Source organism: Hyperolius riggenbachi, chromosome 7 (assembly GCF_040937935.1).
Source record: "Hyperolius riggenbachi isolate aHypRig1 chromosome 7, aHypRig1.pri, whole genome shotgun sequence".
NCBI lineage: Eukaryota > Metazoa > Chordata > Amphibia > Anura > Hyperoliidae > Hyperolius > Hyperolius riggenbachi.
The window spans coordinates 97,460,706-97,482,124 of NC_090652.1; the positions used below are offsets into that span (position 1 = coordinate 97,460,706).

General features: G+C 43.1%; 1 protein-coding gene across 4 annotated transcripts in view; it reads right to left on the reverse strand.

Moving 5' to 3' along the window:
• The window catches only part of LOC137524482 (ankyrin repeat and fibronectin type-III domain-containing protein 1-like), a 747,681-nt gene that overhangs the window by 325,367 nt on the left and 400,895 nt on the right, over positions 1-21,419 (reverse strand). The window contains exon 1 of one of the 4 annotated variants that reach the window (XM_068244408.1): positions 2,769-2,789. The exons of the other annotated variants lie outside the window; for them this stretch is intronic. Coding sequence (XP_068100509.1) covers positions 2,769-2,774 — 6 coding nt within the window. The 5' untranslated portion in view covers positions 2,775-2,789. Of the gene's footprint in view, positions 1-2,768; positions 2,790-21,419 lie in introns of those variants that run through there. 4 annotated transcript variants of the gene reach the window in all.

Sequence of the window (21,419 nt, forward strand, 5' to 3'; positions counted from 1 at the left end):
AGTAAGATCTGTGTGGGAAATAGGCATATGCGAGTACGATCTGTATGGGAAATAGGCATGCACGAGTACGATCTGTGTGGGAAATAGGCATGCGCGAGTAAGATCTGTGTGGGAAATGGGCATGCACGAGTACGATCTGTGTGGGTATTAGGCATACGCGAGTAAGATCTGTGTGGGAAAAAGGCATACGCGAGTACGATCTGTGTGGGAAATAGGCATGCGCAAGTAAGATCTGTGTGGGAAATAGGCATGCACGAGTACGATCTGTGTGGGAAATAGGCATGCGCGTGTAAGATCTGTGTGGGAAATAGGCATGCGCGTGTAAGATCTGTGTGGGATATAGGCATACACGAGTAAGATCTGTGTGGAAAATAGGCATACGCGAGTAAGATCTGTGTGGAAAATAGGCATGCACGAGTACGATCTGTGTGGGAAATAGGCATACGCGAGTAAGATCTGTGTGGGAAATAGACATACACGAGTAAGATCTGTGTGGGAAATAGGCATGCACGAGAACGACCTGTGTGGGAAATAGGCATACGCGAGTAAGATCTGTGTGGGAAAAAGGCATACGCGAGTAAGATTTGTGTGGGAAATAGGCATGCATGAGTAAGACTCTGTGTGGGAAATAGGCATACACGAGTAAGATCTGTGCATAACCAGTAGAATGAAGCGCTAGTGCACAAAGGAAAAAAAGCAGCTCTAAGGTGATTATAAAAACGTTTTAAGCAACAAAATCTAGCAGGTGAACAAATCTTATAGGGGAGATAGATAAATATGAAAACTCTTTCATTTGATTTTACAAAGAAAAATTAGCTGTGACAAATTTTGTGTCAATGTTGTTGATTAATAAAAAAAAATAATGTTAATCATAACAAATTACCATCCCATTTCAACTTGCAGCTGCTGAGCATTTCCAAAACTAAAAACAAAAATTGCACTTCTTTTCAAATCTGTACTCTGTTTATGGTACAGACTTGTGCATGAAAGGCCTAGTGCACACCAGAGCGGTTCGGCTGCGGTTTGCGATCCGCTTGCGGGTGAGGATCCGCTAGGGTAATGTATTTCAATGGGCTGGTGCACACCAGAGCGGGAGGCGTTTTGCAGAAACGCATACTCCAGGCTGCTGCAGATTTTGGATTGCGGATGCGTTTCTGCCTCAATGTTAAGTATAGGAAAAACGCAAACCGCCTGAAAAATGGCACTTCAGAGCGGTTTGCCAGGCGTTTTTGTTACAGTAGCTGTTCAGTAACAACAATATATGAAATCTACTACACCAAAAACGCTTCCCAAAACTGCAAAATGCTAGCTGAAACGCTACAGAAAAAATTAAGAAAAAGCATTTAAAAATCTGCTAGCATTTTGCGGATCTGCTAGCGGTTTTTGGTGTGCATCAGGCCTAACTATTTTCCTCCTCCTGCACTAGTATTTAGGGACACGGAACTGGGAGCAGGAATACCCAGGCAGCTAGCTCATGGTGGCAGAACCACATGAAAGGTATAAAGGCCTTAAAGAGACCAAGAAGCCCTTTATTAAAAAGCAATGCTAAATGTAAGTTTACCTTCTTAAATCAGAAGGTATTTACGATAATTCAGCTGTAAGTGAGCAACTCTGGTTTCTGCATCATTCCTGAATCACAAATAATTTCTTTTTGCCCCTGGAAAGCAAGGCTGCACATCCAGAACCACTGGTATATAGTGAGCCTGAGATGTGAGTGATTGGCAGCAGCTTTGACACTTTCTATCCGATGGTTTCTATGAAAATGACTGTGGATTGGTGGCGCACTCAAGGTCATATAAAAAAATGTTGTAGTATAGATAAAATTATATTAGCACATTAAAGCAATTAACTTTACAGGGGGCAGAATTGCAGGGATGCTAAAATGCACAACTGCATCTGCCAAAGGGAGATAAAGTTAACTTTTGCTGATAGCTGATCTTACTACGTGTGTGTGTGCGTGTGTGTGTGTCTTGATTGAACATCATCCCCAATTAGTAGCGGATACCCCTTTCTCATGAGAAAACCATACCTTTTCTCAAATAGATCATCAGGGACATCTGTATGGCTGATATTGTGGTGAAACCCCTCTCAGAGTGTGATATCATGGCCATAGCCTTAACAGTTTGCTGTCTGTGAACCTTGTTGCTTTGTGGGAACAAAACAGCAGTTTCCAACTTCCAAGCAACCATTATCTCCCTCAGTGCATAGAATTTTCAGAAAAAACATTCTGCAAAGATCACCTGGCAGGACTAAATATGTCACCACCAGTGATATTTTTAAATGTAAATAAGGGAGAGGAAAGATTTTGCAAACACTAAGTAAATGATTTATAAATGAATATTGTAAAAATATAGCATTTTTTTCCCATTATGTTATTTTGACTACAGTTCCTCTTTAAAGGGATACTTTAAGTCAGGAGCTCAATAAGCAGTCATACATAATAGCTGGATCTGACTACCCTAAGGCACATCAGCATTTGCTAGCACACAAACATGAAAGACGGTCTTGAGTATATCCTATGTAGACATAAAGAGGAGAGAGCTACCAGGCATCAAATATGCTGTAAGTAGCTATGCTGGGAGAACTAGAGAGAATGATGAAGCCAGAAAGAGAGGCCGAGGATGTGCATACCAAGAAAAAGAGAGTGATCAACACGTCTTACAGTTAACCAGTAGGGTAATATGTAGTAAGTACAAGAGAGAAAGTGTTGTGCTTTTACTATTTAACCACACAGCAGCAAAAAACAACAACACACACACACTATTCACCTGCATTGCATCTGGACACCGTTTTCTGTTCTAGCAAAGCTTTCTTCACTCCTGCAGAGTCACTTTTTCCACTCAATAGTTCAGCTAGAGGGATTTGGCACAAGAGTATAAACCCCCTCCTCTACAAATAAATAAGCATATATTGACAGATTTTTTTTTTTATATATAGAATATTTTTTTATTGTAAACAAAGAATTTTAAAAAAAGCACTAAACTCTCATGTTTGATGGGGCCAGTCCATTCACTCAGATATCAGTACCTTAATAGTGATGCTGTTGGCATGGATACTTTAGGAAGCGGGCTGGACCAGTGAAGGACATTTTTTGGGTGTTTTAGGTATAACCCTACCCTTCCTGGGAAAGTTAACCCACTCCAAATACCGAGCTCTAATTTTCTAACAATAAACTAACCTTCCTCTTTTCCATACGTCAACACTATTCCTCCTATTCAATCCCTAGCCTTTAAAGAGGAACTCCAGTGAAAATAATGTAATAAAAAAGTGCTTCATTTTTACAATAATTATGTACACATGATTTAGTCAGTGTTTTCCCACTGTAAAATCTTTCCGCTCCTTGATTTACATTCTGACATTCACGGTGACATTTTTACTGCTGGCAGGTGATGTCAGTGGAAGGAGATACTGCTTGCTTTTTTGGCAGTTGGACCCAGCTGTAAACAGTGATTATTTCCCACAATGCAATGAGGTATACAGACAGGAAACTGTCAGGACCATGGTACTGACATCACACTGTGGGAGGGGTTTCACCACAATATTAGCCATACAGACCCCCCTGATGATCCCTTTGCGAAAAGGAAAAGATTTCTCACTGGAAAAGGGGTATCAACTACTGATTGGGATGAAGTTCAATTATGTGGTCACGGTTTCTCTTTAACCCTAACAGTCACTTTCCATCACCATCAATGGTGGGTAATGCAGCTACTTAATATCTGAACCCCAGCATAAAAATAAAACACCCAACAGTGATAAATCCTGGTATGGCATTTCATCTTCATAAGTTAGCTGAACACAGGTGCCCAAATAACAGAACAGTCCAGACACAAATCAGAGACATCCTGTGACAAGGTTTCAGCTTTGCCAGCAGCCACATTAAGCGCCCAATTCTGACAAATGTTGACTGACATATCTTTAAAGAGACTCCGTAACAAAAATTGCATCTTGTTTTTTATCATCCTACAAGTTCCAAAAGCTATTCTAATGTGTTCTGGCTTACTGCAGCACGTTCTACTATCACCATCTCTGTAATAAATCAGCTTATCTCTCTCTTGTCAGACTTGTCAGCCTGTGTCTGGAAGGCTGCCAAGTTCTTCAGTGTTGTGGTTCTGTGATGCATCTCCCCCCTCCAGGCCCCTCTCTGCACACTGCCTGTGTATTATTTACATTAGGGCAGCTTCTCTCTTCTCTCTTATCTTTTACAAGCTGGATAAATCCTCCTTTGAGCTGGCTGGGCTTTCACATACTGAGGAATTACATACAGGCAGAGCTGTCTGCACTCTGCAGGAAGAAACAGCCTGACACTTCAGTGGAAGATAGCTGCAGGGGGAAAGAAACACACAAATGATCTCTTGAGATTCAAAAGGAAGGGTGTATACAGCCTGCTTGTGTATGAATGTATTTTCTATGTGTGGACATACTGTACATCAACCTACTTCCTGTTTTGGTGGCCATTTTGTTTGTTTATAAACAAACTTTTTAAAACTGTTTTTAACCACTTTTAATGCGTCGAGGAGCGGCGAAATTGCGACAGAGGGTAATAGGAGATGTCCCCTAACACACTGGTATGTTTACTTTTGTGCGATTTTAACAATACAGATTCTCTTTAACTTGCGCCAAATGCTGAATTCAACTAACCTGTATCCTACTTTTCCCTCAACACCTTATCTGATGTATGATCACTCTAAAGCTTCACTGCATATTTGCTTTGGTAAATAACCTATATTGTTGGCACATTTAGGTGAACAAATAAAAATGATTTGAATAAATCTACCAGTGTGCGGCCAGCATTAAAATGAGGTCAGCAGCAGCAGTTTATTATTATTATTTATTCAGTTTAACGATCCTTCAACACAGATTCTATATAAAGCTAAACACAGGCTGAAGGCACTGGTTACAGCACAGGGTGGCTAATTTAACCCATATTATCAAACTTAATTGTTACCATGCAACATGTAAAGCTAATGTCAGTGCTGTCAATTGTTACCATGCAACATGTAACAGCTAATGCCAGTGCTGTCATGCAGCATACATGTTCTGTGTCTGTTTTTAAACAAAAAAAAGCCTGTCAGCCCTATTTGCTACCATCACCATCTCTCTACATTCTACATCTTCCGCCATTGGGTGGTGCAGGTTTCTATTCATCTTTTCACTCCCATTTATATTTTTAGAGCTCAACCACTGCTCTACTTAGCTTCCAGATTGCCATGATGTGTCTATTTTTCTAAAGAGATTTAACGTAAATGCGTGTGTGTGTGTGTATATATATATATATATATATATATATATATATATATATCATTGCGATTTATTTTTAGATCAGCATCTCTGTGAGTATGACAACAACCATTCCATGCCAGTGTCCGTTAAACTCCTATACAGGCACACCTCGTTCTGCCTTTTTGAAGTACTGATTAGGTGATCACCTGAATTAAATCTTATTTATTGAGTAAAAGCATAAAAAACACTGCTGTAAACAATCCTCTACTTTGTAAGGTGATCAGCTGGATAACAAAACACCGCTAGAAGCATATCTAAGGTAACTGGGGGTTAGTGGGGTCCGGGGGGGGTGTTGAAAATAAAATTGAACATTGTACTAAGATCATGCGAGCATGAGCGCAGGCACGGCCACGCAGCCACAATTGGTTTAGATGCCGCATTAGACCGGGAGCGGCAGCGGGGAACGGCGGATCGTTGGCAGAGAACGGCAGATCGTTGGAGGACAGCGTGGGACATTACAGCTGCAGGGGGCCGTTAGAAGCCCCAGGTAAGCGTCTGTTTTTTTTTTTTTTTAACTCCACAGAACTCCTTTAAAAATAATTATTGGCGAAGCAAAAACAGGTAAAGAAAGGTTTTTATTGATGGGAAAAAGGTACAACCTGGGCTTTACTGGCACAAAGATACAGTGAGCGTCAGGTTGCTCCTATCCTAAAATGTTTAAAGACAGCAGTACACAAGGACCAAGTCAAGAAACAGGCACTGGGGACAGCAAAACTACAACCTGGCAGATGGCAAAAACAAATCGGCACTGAGAGGGATGACTGCAAAGAACTGTAGGCTGACATCAAGTGATCTTCAAACACAGTGGCAAACTGAGACCAGGGTGGAGTGCATAGTAAAAGCAATACAAAAAAGGCTACTCCAGGTAGGGCTGAAGTATAGCAAAGCCAGAAAAAAAAGCCCTTTATGGCCTGGAACCCACTGAAATCAGCAAACGCGAAACGCTACCGCTAGCGTTTTGTCTGAGCGGTTTGCAAGCGGATTAATGCGCGTTTTCGGTCGCGTTTTGCAACATTGTATTTTTTTGCTCAGCGGTTGCGTAGCGTTTTGCGTTTTTATCCTGATTGGTCCTGTGAATTATTTTTCATTTTGTTACAGTGTGCTGAACCGCAAAACGCTAGCAAAACCGTTCAGTTTAGGTTTTGCTGAGCGTTTCCGCTAGCGTTTCAATACTTTACATTGAAGCGCTAACGCTCCCAAAATGCTGCAGGTCCTGCGTTTGCGTTTCTGGGAAACGCAAATGCTCCTGTGGAAGTTGCCCCATCCATTAACATTAGCCCAGCGTTTTGGCAAAGTGCTAGCGTATCGCAGCGCTGCCAAAACTCTGCCAAAAGCGTTCCTGTGGGTTCCAGCCCTATCAGTGAGAAGCAAAGAAGAGTCAGGAAAAGGCGTACTAAACACTACAGACATTGTACTATAGATTATTGGAGTAAGGTCATCTTCTGTGGTGGTGGGTCCAATGTTCAGTTTTGCCTAACACCTGATTGTCTTATGGTTAAAAGGAGACCTGGAGAAGGCTAAAACCCACAGTGTCTCGCTGGAATCAACTGTGAGATATGGAGAAGGGTTATGGTCAACAAACATGCTGGGCTGAAGCCTTGTACACATGCTAGATGATTCTCAGCCAAGGGGGCCAGTCGGAGCCACCTCTGGCAAGAAGCTAGCATGTGTGAAAGTATCCCTGATACATGGGGGGGGGGGGGGGGGTATCAGCAAGAGATCTGGACTGGTGGAATATCTTGGTCAAGCGCAAGCAGATGACATTGTTCTCCTACTCACTACGCCCATTCTGTGTCACTCCTTTGTGCACCGTGCCATCATCACATTCTAGAAATGAGAGCAAGTGTGGATGAGTCAGCCAGACATTTATCCATGGATGCTTAAATACTGGTTGTGTAATGTAATCCCTTTCTGTTGATCAATGACAGTAAACCATAGTCCGAACAAGAACATCAATTTAGGTCCCATGTGCTGTATTCCAGCAAGGTCCCTTAGTCAAAGAGTAACAAACAGGGTAATACACTTTTTGCCAAAAGTTATATAAATACAAAAAAAATATAACTACTTCTAAAAATCAAAACAGACCTGACTGACATAACATTCCTGACATGACAAATTAACTGTAAAGAATACTTAATAATGTTAGAGGAGTACAGAAAATGAGGTAGAAGTTGATATTTTTGGTAAACAAATACCATACATTTAGTCAAACATACCTAGCTATAAAGATCTACACTGGAGATGATAGAGATCTCTAATTTGTTTAGTAAAGGAAGATCTGTATGAGCAAGAAGCATCAAAAGATACTATCACAATGCCTCTAGGTTCTCTAGCCTATAAAAAACATGTAATCCAACCACAGACAGTTACAAAAAACAATAAACTGAAATCTGGATCCTGAATGCATTAGCCATATCCAAATTACTGGCAAAACACAGTACATCTCAGCTTCCTGATCCCATAACGTTGACATTATGTAGTACTAGTATGAATAATAAGCAAAGACTTGCTGCTGCCAGTGTAATGCACGCAAGAGACTTGAAAAAAATGTCAGCAGGTGATTCAGGTTGTCTTCGTTAGGGAGCCGTCTAGTTTTCTTATTAGCAAACCCTTTCAGATTCAGAAAATGAAACACATATGTTTACCAGTAAAACAAAGTTTTTTTGAGTAGTGGAGTTCTTTTATAACACACCTGTAAAAACTTTTATCAATTCATCTGTATGCAGTGGGGCTGAACTGAAGCACTGCTCTACTGAAGTCCACAAAACAGCTAAAATCTGGGGCAATGGTTAGAGCCCTAGAACAATGTTCTGCTGCTGTAGCCAATAATAGTATCACCAGAGGCAATGATTGCTTGGTTGCTAACAATAGGGACACCTGGAGCGATGCTCTGATATTGTCACTCATGCTAATAAGAAACGGAGCAGATATTTGCTGTTCTAAGCCAACGCATAACAGTAAATTTTTAAGGAACTATCTGCTGTTGCTGCATTATCTCCTGGAGCATATAAAAGCAATGACAGATTTTGGAGATAGAATCTAATACTGGGAATACACGATGAGTTTTTACAGCAGATTAACTGGCTGATTGATTTTCCAATTGTTTTTCCGATCGATTTCCATTCACTTCTACGATAAAATCGATCAGAAAAATGATTGAAAATTATCTATACCGCCATCTATCTGCCAAAAAAACTCATGGTGTATTCCCAGCATAAAACATGGCCTGCTGTTTAGGATTATTATAGAACACTATAGAGCAAAGGTGTCAAAACACAAGGCCCACAAGCCGAATGCGACCCTCCTTGCCATTTTATGTGGCCCTTGAGAGCTTCCAATGTTCACCAGTGCAAGCAGCAAAAGAAAGACAGCACTCTGCCTTCTAGTCCAAAGGAGCACACTGATTACAGTGTTTCTAAAAAAAATGTCCATTTGAGCTAGGGTTTAGCAGTAGTCCTCAGGCCCTCCAGCAAAATTAGCATAGAGCCCCCTCTTTGGATCTATGCGTCTCCCGGTAACTCATTCACACACACACACCTACCCCCCACCCCACATAGCAGAGTACTGCAGCAGTGTAATGTTTGCCTGTCCCAACAATACGTTGTCTCTTCTCTCCTTCCTGGCAGTCCCATGCTACCATATTTCCTTCTTCCAATCACGTGACATACCTTAGGAGCCAGAGGTATGCAGCATAGAACGCTACTGCACTACTCTGCAGAATGGGAGGAGCAGGCCAGCCACGGTCACTACAGTTACGTCACTTTGAGATTGTTCAATAAATGTGAAATCTTAATAAACAATTTGGCACGTGACTATATTGCACATTTTAGCCCTTTCATGATTGAGTTAGACACCTCTGCTATAGAGCATGGATTTGATGTTGTACAGTAGCTATTAAAATAGTATCTGGAGAATGTTCTGTCATCGTTACAAGCAGGACTAATTTTGGTCATTTTTGTGCCTCAGGCAAGCTTTGCACGGCGTATACTATGAACACACCTAGCAGCTAGTTAAAGATGGATAGATGTGACATCAAGAGTTACACCCAGCCCATCCTTTCTTGTGCTGTGAATCAGAGACCTAGTATAATTTTTACAGACAATTCACACTGAGATTTCCTAAATGTGTGTCTTATCACACTTGAAGATCTACTGCAGGATATTTTTTTCACTGTAGTGTATACTGTAGAACAATCTGATCAGTTGAGACACATAAACCAGTAGAATCTAAAACAGGTTGTTACCTCTTTCCAGGGTATCCAAAATTGAAATCAAGAGTTTTTTCTTGAAGTGGAGGTTTGTGTAGTTTGTGTGTAAAGCTGCATATAAAGTGTAAAGCTGCATATACACACTAAGTTTTTGGAATTACAATTTATTGCAGGCTGTTTACAATGGTGGAAAATAAATATAATTTAGCAAGTCTAGTCACTTTTCAAAGAAAGAGCAAATATAGCAATCATTTTTCATGCTAAAACTGATGAGCAACTTGCCACGTCTCTGTAGTTATCTCAACTAAGAAACTGTCTCTGCAGCTGCAAGGGGGCCCGGGGCATCCTAACTTCTTGCCCTTCTTTCCTCTAATCTAGGAGTTGGCAGGAAAAGGGAGCTACCAGGAAAGAGAGTATGATGAGAGATTAGGGACCGCAGCGTGCACCAGGGCGGGAAGCTATGAAGACCCCTAATTCCCTGCATGAGACTGGAGATGGCTATATGAGGTGGAGCAGGACATAGCTACATTGTGATCACATGGTCATTTTTTCTGAAGAGGAGAAGGGTGTTATGGTGTCCAAACTTGCCATGGCTGGAGGAGGAGGGTTATGGTGGCCTCACTTATGGTGGGAGTCATAGTAGCCAAACTTGTTATATGACCATTGGGAGATAGGCCCCTGCCTGTGGTGGTCATAACATGCTGCTGGGTCCATCAAAATTTGCAGTTACCTCCCTGCTACTGCACAGTCACTTCATGGGCACAGTAAAGCAATGCCCAACCACTATCCATGTCTGTATTTAGAGCAGCTTAAAAAAATATCAAAAAGCAGACATTCCATGCAGAACTAAACCCTTCCTAGCCTAACCACCAACACCACCAGTGTCTAATTGTAGTCGCCCTACCTGAAAAACTACCCTCACACTAACATTACTCATCAGTAACTGGCTAAAGTCTCTAACTCCATCTAGAACATCTAAATAACAATAATAACCCAAATATCTGTGCAAGATAAGTAAAGTGACATGCTGTGCAGAGATAGACTTATTGGTGACCACACTACATAGAGGTCAGGCCATATTAACCTCAGCACATAATTTTCACACTGTAGCTAAGGCACAGCATTCATTCTGAAACATGGTACCCATTGCAATGAACAGTACCGCACCTATATTAAACAGATATATACCGGTATATGCTGAACCACCAGGGTCTGTTGCTGATTCCATTGCCACTCTCGAGTGGATGCATGCCCCTCATAGAATGAATGACAATGCATCTGCCATTCAAAAAGAAATAAAAAAAACTGGGACTGGAAAAGACAGTGGTCAAACGGTCATGTCAAACATGGGTTGATGCCAACTGACCCATAGAAAATCATCGTCAGCTTAACCACATGCATTTTTTGTCCATTACACATTTAATCAGACATACAGGCCATCAGATTATAAAGCCTGGTCCGCACTTTCAGTTATGATTGGCCAATCAGTTACCACCTCTATGTAGTAAGAGGATCAACAGATACTATCTGCTAATAGTATTTAATATCTGTTGAACCTTATACTACATGGAGGTGGTAAAATTAGTCATTGATTGGCCAATCATAATTGAAAGTGTGTACCAGGTTCAGTTGCTTGAAGTAACTGAACAAAGATGAATAGGATCATATTTACCTGCCTCACAAAAGCAGAAGAAGTTAAAAAGAGCACACAGCGTGCCTGTTAGTTTGGGCAGTGGCATAGCCTACAATGTAATTATTGGGTATGTTGGCACCGGTGCAGTGTAATGTGGGCGCTGGCTCACAGCCACTGTGTTCTGCAGTGGCTCCCTCTCACAGCCGCTACTGCGCTCCTTAGCGGCTCCCTCTGCCACATACAGCTGCTGCAGCCCAGTTTTCTGCGGTGGCTGCTACTCTTACAAGCTCACAGCTCCCTCTCCTTGGCACCAGGGGACAATATCGGCACTTCCTCGCCCCCCTTTTTTACCGGGCGCCATTTTTCAATGTACACCACAAAAGATGGTCGTTCATTCACTGCAAGTCAACCTGCTCTTTATTTTTACAGTTATCATAACTTGTGTGACACAACTCTCTATAAGTTTCTTGAAGAAGTGCAACACTGGCTTGTGATGTTGGCAGGGAGGTTAATTTAACAGCATGGTTTACATCAGGAGTGAGTCAGCTTTCTGTCAGCCCACACTGTCTGCTATTCTCAGAAAGCATTCTACTCCTACATAATCTAATTCTGCTTCTGATGATTTTACTGCGTGACCCCTTTACCTGCTACTTCAGGTATTCCTCACATTACCACGATCTCCACTGGTAGCGATAGTGACATGATAAAACATGAAGAAAAGGATTATTGGGCAATTAAATCTAACGGTTTTAGCTGCGGAGTCCTGAAATAAACTCTCGCATTTTCCGTGCAATTATTACATATCGTACTAAATAACTCCAGGAAGCTTGGAATGCTGCACCATAAGAAAATACACTTACTTATCCACATCACCTTGCTCCAAAGTACCGCTGCTCTGAAGATCGGCTCCCGGCTTGTTCACAGTTGCAGTGCACCTCTGTGCACCATGTATTTTAATTTGAATAATTACGGTAATGTGAACTGCAGGTGTGAACAAGCTATAAAAATACAACTTGTATGACTACAACAGAGGTACCTGTACTAATGACTAACTACTTACCTCCCCATGATCCAAAAAGATGAGCTTCCAAGAGGTGTATATTCATTTCCAATGCTATTTCACTAGCATGGAGGCATACACATAGTACTGTGCTACTGTTTAGCACTATTGGACTTGCAACTCTGATAGCCATAAAAATGAGTACTTCCAATTGACTTCTTCTGCCTATGTCAATGCTAACCCTCTTTCCTGCCCTATGCCAAACCCTAACCAACCGTGTGCTCAACCTGAACCGCTTCCCTCCCAAACAGCTTACCCTAACTTTACCTTTCACCTAAGCTTTAGGCCTATTTTACACTATGCGATAAAAATACTAATGCGTTTTAACTTTCCATAGAAGTGCATTGTTAGAAAGCTTTCAGTTTAAATGCGTATAGTGTGAACTGTGCCATAGGAAACCATGGACATTACTTTGAAAATCAGTTCTTTCAGTTATAACTGAGAGCAACTAATATAGTGTAAAAGGACCCTAAAGCCTTGTATATATGCTAGAGAATAAACTACTACTCATTACCAGCTATAAGACAAATGCTCATTGAAAAGCAAACTAAAGATGCAAATAAATAATGCCCATCTGACAGCAATGGGGAACAACGAATGTTCTATCCCGACTGATCCATGCAGGTGAATATCAATCAACAGTTGCAATAAATACACATGCAAAGCTTCTCCACATTCATTTTGAAAGAACATATGTCACATGTAGGGGCAAAAATATAAGGGCCCTCCTGTGAAAAAGGTAGAGCCCCCGATAAGAAGTGCAACCAGTATTTACATGCCCCTCCCCCCAATACACATACACCTTCCCCACTAGTAATAAGTGTGGCAAATATTTACGTTACCCCTCTCCCTTGTAAGAAGTGAAAATAGTACCCGCTTTCTACCAGTGAGAAGTGCAATGCGGACAGTATCTGTGTCGTGCCCCCCAAAACACACCCCCCCCACACACACACACAGACACACCTTTTAATAACAAGTGCAGCCAGTCCAGGTACTAATTTCTATAGATGGGCTGCCTTACAGCTACAGCTTTGTTCTCTCTCCTCAACCCGCCCACCATGTGATGTAGCAGCAGTGTCACTCCATCAGCCCTCTACTCGCTGGCATAGGAAGAGAACACGTAGCTGGCCTGCAGATGGGCACCATTCATCGTCTGTGTGTACAAACCCATAGTCTCATATCCCAATTATAGTCTAAGGCCAATCTAGGGGAAACAGTTAACTTATCTTTACACAGATGAGACAGGAGGAGTGTAGCTACACTAGCAACAATTTCTGCATTAAATCATCAACTTTTCAGGCTATAATGAAAACCATTTCTAATAATGAGCTACAGAATATAAACATGGCCATATAGAACACAAACCATGCTTAGTTCTCTTGATACAAAGCCAGCATTATCATGAGGTTGACAATGACTCGCCTATATAAACGCCTTACACCATCAGTACTGGTCTAGCCTGCAGAACCATGTCCTGTTTTTTCAGTGTCATCCCTTCACCCCTCAAACACAGTGAAACACAATTAATCAACAGGTACACACAAGCACAGTCATATCAAGGAGAGCATACTATACACTAATTTCAAAACCCTAGGATTTCAAAATTAACTTTGATAAGAAAAGTGTTGTAGTATTATACCCTGGATTTGTGCTCGGTGTGTTTAACCCAACTCAGCTTTTTGATACCTATTAAAGAGACACTGAAGCGAAAAAAAAAATGATGATATTATGATTTGTATGTGTAGTACCGCTAAGAAAAAAAACATTAAGATCAGATACATCAGTCTAATTGTTTCCAGTACAGGAAGAGTTGAGAAACTCCAGTTGTTATCTCTATGCAAAAAAGCTATTAAGCTCTCCGACTAACTTCTAGTCGTGGAGAGGGCTTTTATCTGACTTTTATTATCTCAACTGTAATTGAACGGTTTACTTTTCCTCTGCTAGAGGAGAGTTTATTACTTCACAGACTGCTCTGAAAGACTCATTTTGAATGCTGAGTGTTGTGTAATCTGCACATATTATAGAATAATGCAATGTTAGAAAAAACACTATATACCTGAAAATAAAAATATGAGAATATTTTCTTTGCTGCTAATCTTCTAGTAATTATTCATAGTACACAACCAATTCATTATATCATATATTTTTTTTCGCTTCAGTGTCTCTTTAAGATGTTTTATATTGTTTTATTTATATATTTGATATGGTATTTTACACTGTGCACTTTTGTACTGTTACACTTGAAACAAAAAGAAAAACCGAGAGCCCAATATAGTGCAGTAAGTCTAACAATTGTTGGCGAAATAATTAACAGATGTGGATATACTCACAAACACGGGTTACCACATAGGCAACCACTTGAAATGCAGGTGGGGAGCATTAGAACCTGACCCCACTCAGGTTTAAGAAGTCGCTCTCTGTAGATAGAAAGAACACATCAAACATCTCACAAACAGAGCCGAAGATGCCCCAAACAAACGTTACAGAGGAAGAAGAGCTGGCACACTCGTGAGACTCAAGAGGAAGGGCCTTCGCTCCTCCATTACTGCCATCTTGTTAGCAAATGTTTGCTCTCTGCCCAACAAAGTGGACGAGCTGCTCCTACTACTTAGCAGCAAATCCTTGATCGGTAGGAACACCCCGGTCCTCTGCTTCACCGAGACCTGGCTGAGCGAATGTGTCCCTGATCACTCCTTGCTTGTACCAGGCTACGACCTTTTCCGCGCAGACCGTGACCCTACGCTCTCTGGGAAAAAGAAAGGAGGGGGCATTTGCTTTTACATTAACACCACCTGGTGCACCAACACCTCCATCCTCAGCAAGGCCTGCACGCCGGAAGTCGAGTTTCTAGCAGTCATCTGCAGACCACAGTACTCCCCCAGGGAGTTCTCATCTCTTATTCTTGTCGGAGTCTACAAGTCTACATCCCACCTGACGCTAGCACCAAGGATGCTCTGCGAGTACTCAGTGACAGCATCTCACGGTGGGAGACCGCCAACCCAGAGGCCCTCTTCATCATCCTGGGCGACTTCAACAACGCAAATCTGCGTCAGGAAAAGCCCCATTACAGGCAGCACATCACCTGCCCCACCAGGCACCACAAAACCCTGGACCACTGTTACATGGTCCAGAAGGACGCATACAAGGCCAGCCAGGGTGCCCCACAGGGGAATTCCGATCACAGCCTAATCCATTTGATCCCCACCTACACGAGGCTCCTGGAGACCGCTAAGCCTACTGTCAAGTCTGTCAAGAAGTGGACAGATGAGGCCAAGCTGGAGCTGCAGGCGTGCTTTGACTGCACTGACTGGTCATCCTTGGAGGCACCCACCCTTGACGAATGGTCAGAGAATGTCACCTCCTACATTAGTTTCTGTGAAGAAATGTGCATCCCTTCTAAGACCTTCAAGGCCTACCCCAACAACAAGCCCTGGTTCAACAATAAGCTGCGCCAGCTTCGGAAACGCAAGGAGCAGGCGCACAAGTCTGGCTCCTAAGAAGAGTTTAAGGAAACCAAGTATGCCCTGAAACGGGAACTGCACGCTGCAAAGAGAGCCTACTCTGACAAGCTGGGACTCCGTCTCCAATCCAACAACTCGAGGGAGGTATGGCAAGGCCTCAGAGCAGTCACTAACTTCAAACCCCCCCCCCCCCCCCCTCAACTGGTGACTCCGAGCACTCAGCTGGCTGAGGAACTGAACGAATTCTACTGTAGGTTCGAGCAACAGCCCAAACAGCTCGGGGCCCCGGGGTCGGTGACGACAGCGGCACCCTCCTCACTGAGAGACCAAGACATCACTGCACCAGTTGCAGTCCAAGAAGCAGAAGTCCTCATGCTGCTTCGCAAGCTTAACCGAGGAAGGCATCAGGCCCGGACGGAGTGTCATCGAACTGTCTAAGAACCTGTGCGGATCAGTTGGCTCCGGTGCTCACCACTCTGTTCAGAAAATCGCTAGCGGAAAGTACAGTCCCCTCCTGTTTCAAGAGGTCCACAATTGTACCAGTCCCAAAAAAGCCAGGCAGCACAGACCTCAACAATTTCAGACCCGTGGCTTTAACGCCTACCATTATGAAGGTTCTAGAACGGCTAGTCCTCACTCACCTGAAAAGCACCACTGATGCACTGCTTGACCCACTCCAATTAGCATACAGGGCCAATAGGTCCATAGAGGACGCCATAAACATCAGCCTGGCACACATCATGGAGCACCTCGACCGGCCTGGCTCCTATGCCAGAATCCTGTTACTGGACAGTTCAGCCTTCAACACGATCTGCCCAGACACCCTGGTCAACAACCTGGCGCAGCTCGGTGTCAACCCCACACTTCGTGCATGGGTCAAAAGCTTCCTTTCAGACAGGACACAACAGGTCAAGCTCGGAAACTGCTCCTCCAGCATGAGAACTACCAATACAGGGGCACATCAAGGGTGTGTACTGTCCCCGCTCCTATTCTCTATGTACACCAACAATTGCACTTCCGCCTCAGACTCCGTCAAGGTCATCAAATTTGCTGACGACACAACAATCATTGGTCTCATTGATGGAAATGGAGAGCTGGAATACCGCAGGGAGATAAGGAGAATCTGCGAGTGGTGCATGAACAGCAACCTGGTCCTCAACGCAACAAAGACTGTTGAGCTGATTGTTGATTTCAGGAGGAACCCTCCCACTCACCCACCAGTCTACATAGGCGAGACCGAAGTCTCCAGAGTATCATCGGTCCGGTTCCTTGCCACAACCTTATCCACTGACCTAAGGGGGGAACAGAACACCATCAAAATTCAGAAGAAGGCACAGCAGAGGCTTTTTTTTCCTGTGCCAACTTAAAAAATGTGGTATGCCTCGGGAGCTGCTGACCAGCTTCTACACCGCTACCACGGAGTCCATACTTTGCTCCTCAGTTATCGTCTGGTATGCCCGCGCATCGGCCAGCGACAGACATAAACTGCAAAGAAACATTAGTGAGGTGGAAAGGATCATCGGATCGCCCCTGCCACCTCTCGATCTCCTCCAACCGGCTAGGATGAGGAAGAGGGCCACCAGGATTTCCTGCGACCCCGCCCACCCTGGCAGCCGCTTTTTTCAGCCCCTCCCATCCGGCCTCCGCTTCCGAACTATCCCAACCAAGACCACCAGGCACAGGAACTCTTTCTTCCCCCAGGCAGTTCTGCTGCTCAACAACTGACCCCTGACTCTTCCGTCCTAGTCTGCAACCAGCATACTTGCCTTAGTGGCTCTTCTGCCTTCTCTTCTGCATCTCTAACACACGATATCACAAAGATGTTATCGTACTGTTATGCTGCTAGTATGTGAAACTGTAGCCGCTAATGTATTGTAAATGCTGTCAGTATGTGTAATTGTCGCCGTATATATGTAAAATGTACAACTGTCATTGCGTACTTGCCAAGCCATGTGTACCACAAGCAATTCAGAGTACGGCACCACCGTACTTGGCGAATAAATCCATCTTTTATCTTGTACAGATATATATGGCGCATTGCCACTATTAGACCTTTTTGAGCTTGCACTCCTTGCCTGATGAGGCGGGTTGTACCTGCGAAACGCGTTGAGTGCCAAAATAAATTATTTGCGCTTTGAACAATCTCGATTGTCCATCATTTCAGGAGGTAGGTCCACCTGTACTCCTCCTTTTTAGTTGTCCCACAGGGGCTCGCCCTTAGGCGGGTTGTTTCCGGCGATGGATTCCCATTTCAGGATCTTCTCTCTGGTCAGGGTGGAGATATTCTGTGAAGCTGACTCCCCTCACATAGGTATGAGTGCTGTGGCCTGGACGGTGGTACAGGGCACAGTGGGGATGCAACGCACGTCAGGGACAGGGAGCCCTGGCAGGGAAGGTGCAGGGTGCCCTGACAACAGTGGGAAAGGCACAGCTGGGTTCCTAGGGGCCGACAGGTTGGGCAGCAGGGCACAGTTGTGTGACATTGGCAGAGCTAAGGGCAGCACATGAAGGGGTGGCAATGGATCAAAACACGACAGTTATGCAGGCAATAGCTGTTATGCAGCAACAGTTCCAGCAATAGATCTAGGTATGTATGTATGTATGTATGTATGTATGTATCTATCTATCTATACACACACACACACACACACACACACACACACACACACACACACACACACACACACACCAAGGGATGAGCAGCACAAACAAAATTATATGCAATACTATGCAAAGCAGGCTCGCAGCACTGAAGATCCCCAGTCTCCATAAGGAATACATAAATACAGAGAGGCTGCAGCACACAACAGGAAAGCAGTGACAGGGGCTCTTGGTTACGCTTAACACGTTTAAGCCCACCAACTGCGCTAAAGTGTCCCCAAACTCACAACACTTTGGCACAATTGGTGAGCTTAATCGCGTTTAAAGTTTAACCAAGAGCCCCTGTCACTGATTTCCTTTTGTGTGCTGCAGCCCCTATGTATTTATATATTTCTTATGGAGATTGGGGTTCTCCAGTGCTGCGTGCATGCTTTGCATAGTATTGCATATAATTTGGTTTGTGCTCCTCATCTCTTGGCTTATATTATTTTCCCCTGTGAGCGTGCATAACCACGCCCACCTCTAGCACAGTTAAGCGTATAAATGAGCAGAGCTCAAAGTTAAGTCAGTAGCTAGAAGAAGGTGAGGTGTTTTTAATTTCCTTTTTCCCATTTAGTTGACCCTTGGGCTTTTGGCATGGTTCCCACTTGAACGCTAATCAAAACTAGCATTTTTGCCTGGTTAGAGTAGGACTCACTAGATTGGAGACACTTTGGCGCAGTTGGTGAGCTTTTTTTTTTAACCAGAAAAGTTTATTAAGCATATAATACATGTACAGGTGAGAACTGCAATCACAAAATGTGGAGGACACTTTCATGTATAACCATATGCCCAGACCAAAAATACATGTCACATTTTGAACACCCAGTTACTGCAAAATCAAAAACAAAGTCAACAGATAAAGTAGTTTCATCTTAGTGCAAGGTTGTAGACCCTCGTCTTGGATGACACCCAACACACACAAAATTGGGTCAAGGGTTACTGGGGACCCCATCTTGTCGTGCAAAAATGTTATTACTTGCTTCCAAAAAACGGTTATTTGAGGACAACTCCATATTAAATGAAAAAATGAGGGGGAGTCGAATCCACATTTTGGACATAATTTACTGGCTTTGGCATTGTATTTGACTATTCGAGACGGGGTAAGATACGCCTGATGCAGAATGTATAGCTGGGTGGCACAGTCTTTAATGCACACCGAGACTCTCTTGACTGCCTCCAAGGCCTCATCCCAGTCGTCGTCCTCTAGGTCTTGTTCCTCATTGAGCCATTTCTCCTTAGATACTAGAGTGCGTTCACAGGCTCCACTGTCTATTAGTTCTTTGTAGATATCTCCTATTTGGTGTTTAGTGGGACCTTTTTCAATTAAATGTAATATGTTATGGGACTCGATGAGTATAGGTAAGTATTTAAACTGCGCCTGGAAAGCGTGTTTTATTTGCAGGTATCGAAAATGGTGAGCTGAAATTGTAGGATGGCGTTCTAGCAGGATATCAAATGGAGTAAGGTTCTGTCCACTCACTATGTGACCTATGAATACAACTCCAGCCCTTTCCCAAAATACTGAGTCAGGGATGGAGTTGAACTCCGGGAACTGTGGGTTATGCCAGAGCGGGGTGTGGAAGTCATATTTAGTGGAGGAGTAAAGACCTCCCACTCTCTTCCAAACGGTGCAGGCTCGTACTAGAATTGTGTTGTGTAATTTGTTTGAAGGGATGTACTCACGTAGAATGTCCAGGGCGACCCTCTCTTTTGTTATGTCATTATCATATCCCAAGGCTTCAGGGTTGTATACATTTTCGGTGGAGGCAGTTGGTGTGCTTTAACGCGTTAAAGCGTAACCAAGAGTCCCTGTCACAGCTTTCCTGTTGTGTGCTGCAGCGCCTCTGTGTGTGTGTGTGTGTGTGTATGTATATATGTATATATATATATATATAATTCCTGGAGTTGGGCATTGAAAACTATGAACAATCTTGTAGTGAATCTGTAAATCTTATCTCGACTAGAATGACATTTCTGTAGTCAGGCACTGGTTTTGTATTTACTATAAAACATTCTTACAGAAACAAAAATGCTTCTAAAAATACAACCACTATAAGAAGACTGCACCATTGTATTCTCCATACAAGTGATTGGTTTCTTGCTTATTGTAGAATTAGTAGCTGTAAAAGTCTGGGCCATAGCGAGATTCTGCCTGTGGTGCTCTGCCATTCACAATCTACAGAACAGAGCAAAAATGCTATTTGACACAGGATTAACCATAGTAATCCCTACAGGACACTCATTATTTATACAAACGGTCCTTGCAACAAATGCCTTAGAGACTGAAAATAAAATAAGCGGCATTCAAGATTTACTGAGCTTCTTACAAAAGTGTTGTGTTTGTAGTACTCTTCCCCACATACAGCTTTATTTAGAAAACTGTAAGCCCTATTCTATTTGTGGTTACAAAGCCTGATCTACACGATACGATTCTTAATACGATTCAATTACGATTCTATTTACGATCCTATTAAATACGACATGTCCGATCAGGATTCGATTCTATTCAATTCGATTTGCCTTTGTTTTGCAATGGCAAATTGAATTGAATCGAATCCTGATCGGACATGTCGGATTTAATCGGATCGTAAACAGAATCGTAATTAAATCGTATAAAGAATCGTATCGTGTAGATTGGGCTCAAGGCAGATAATTAACCTAACTCCAGCAGTAGTACACCTGCCTGAACCCTGCAATGCACATGAGAGGAAACCTATAATAAAACATTACTATCACTGAAATCTGTAAACCTATTAGCCATTGTGTTTTACTGCTCAATGCAGTGCAACACCATGGGTCACAAATCCCCACCATCCTGCTCTGAAACACACGAACACACACACACACACACACACACACACACTGAAACACACACACGCACACTGAAACACACACACGCACACTGAAACACACACACACACACACACTGAAACACACACACGCACACTGAAACACACACACGCACACTGAAACACACACACACACGCACACTGAAACACACACACACACACACACTGAAACACACACACGCACACTGAAACACACACACGCACACTGAAACACACACACACACACACACACACACACACTGAAACACACACACACACACACACACACTGAAACACACACACGCAC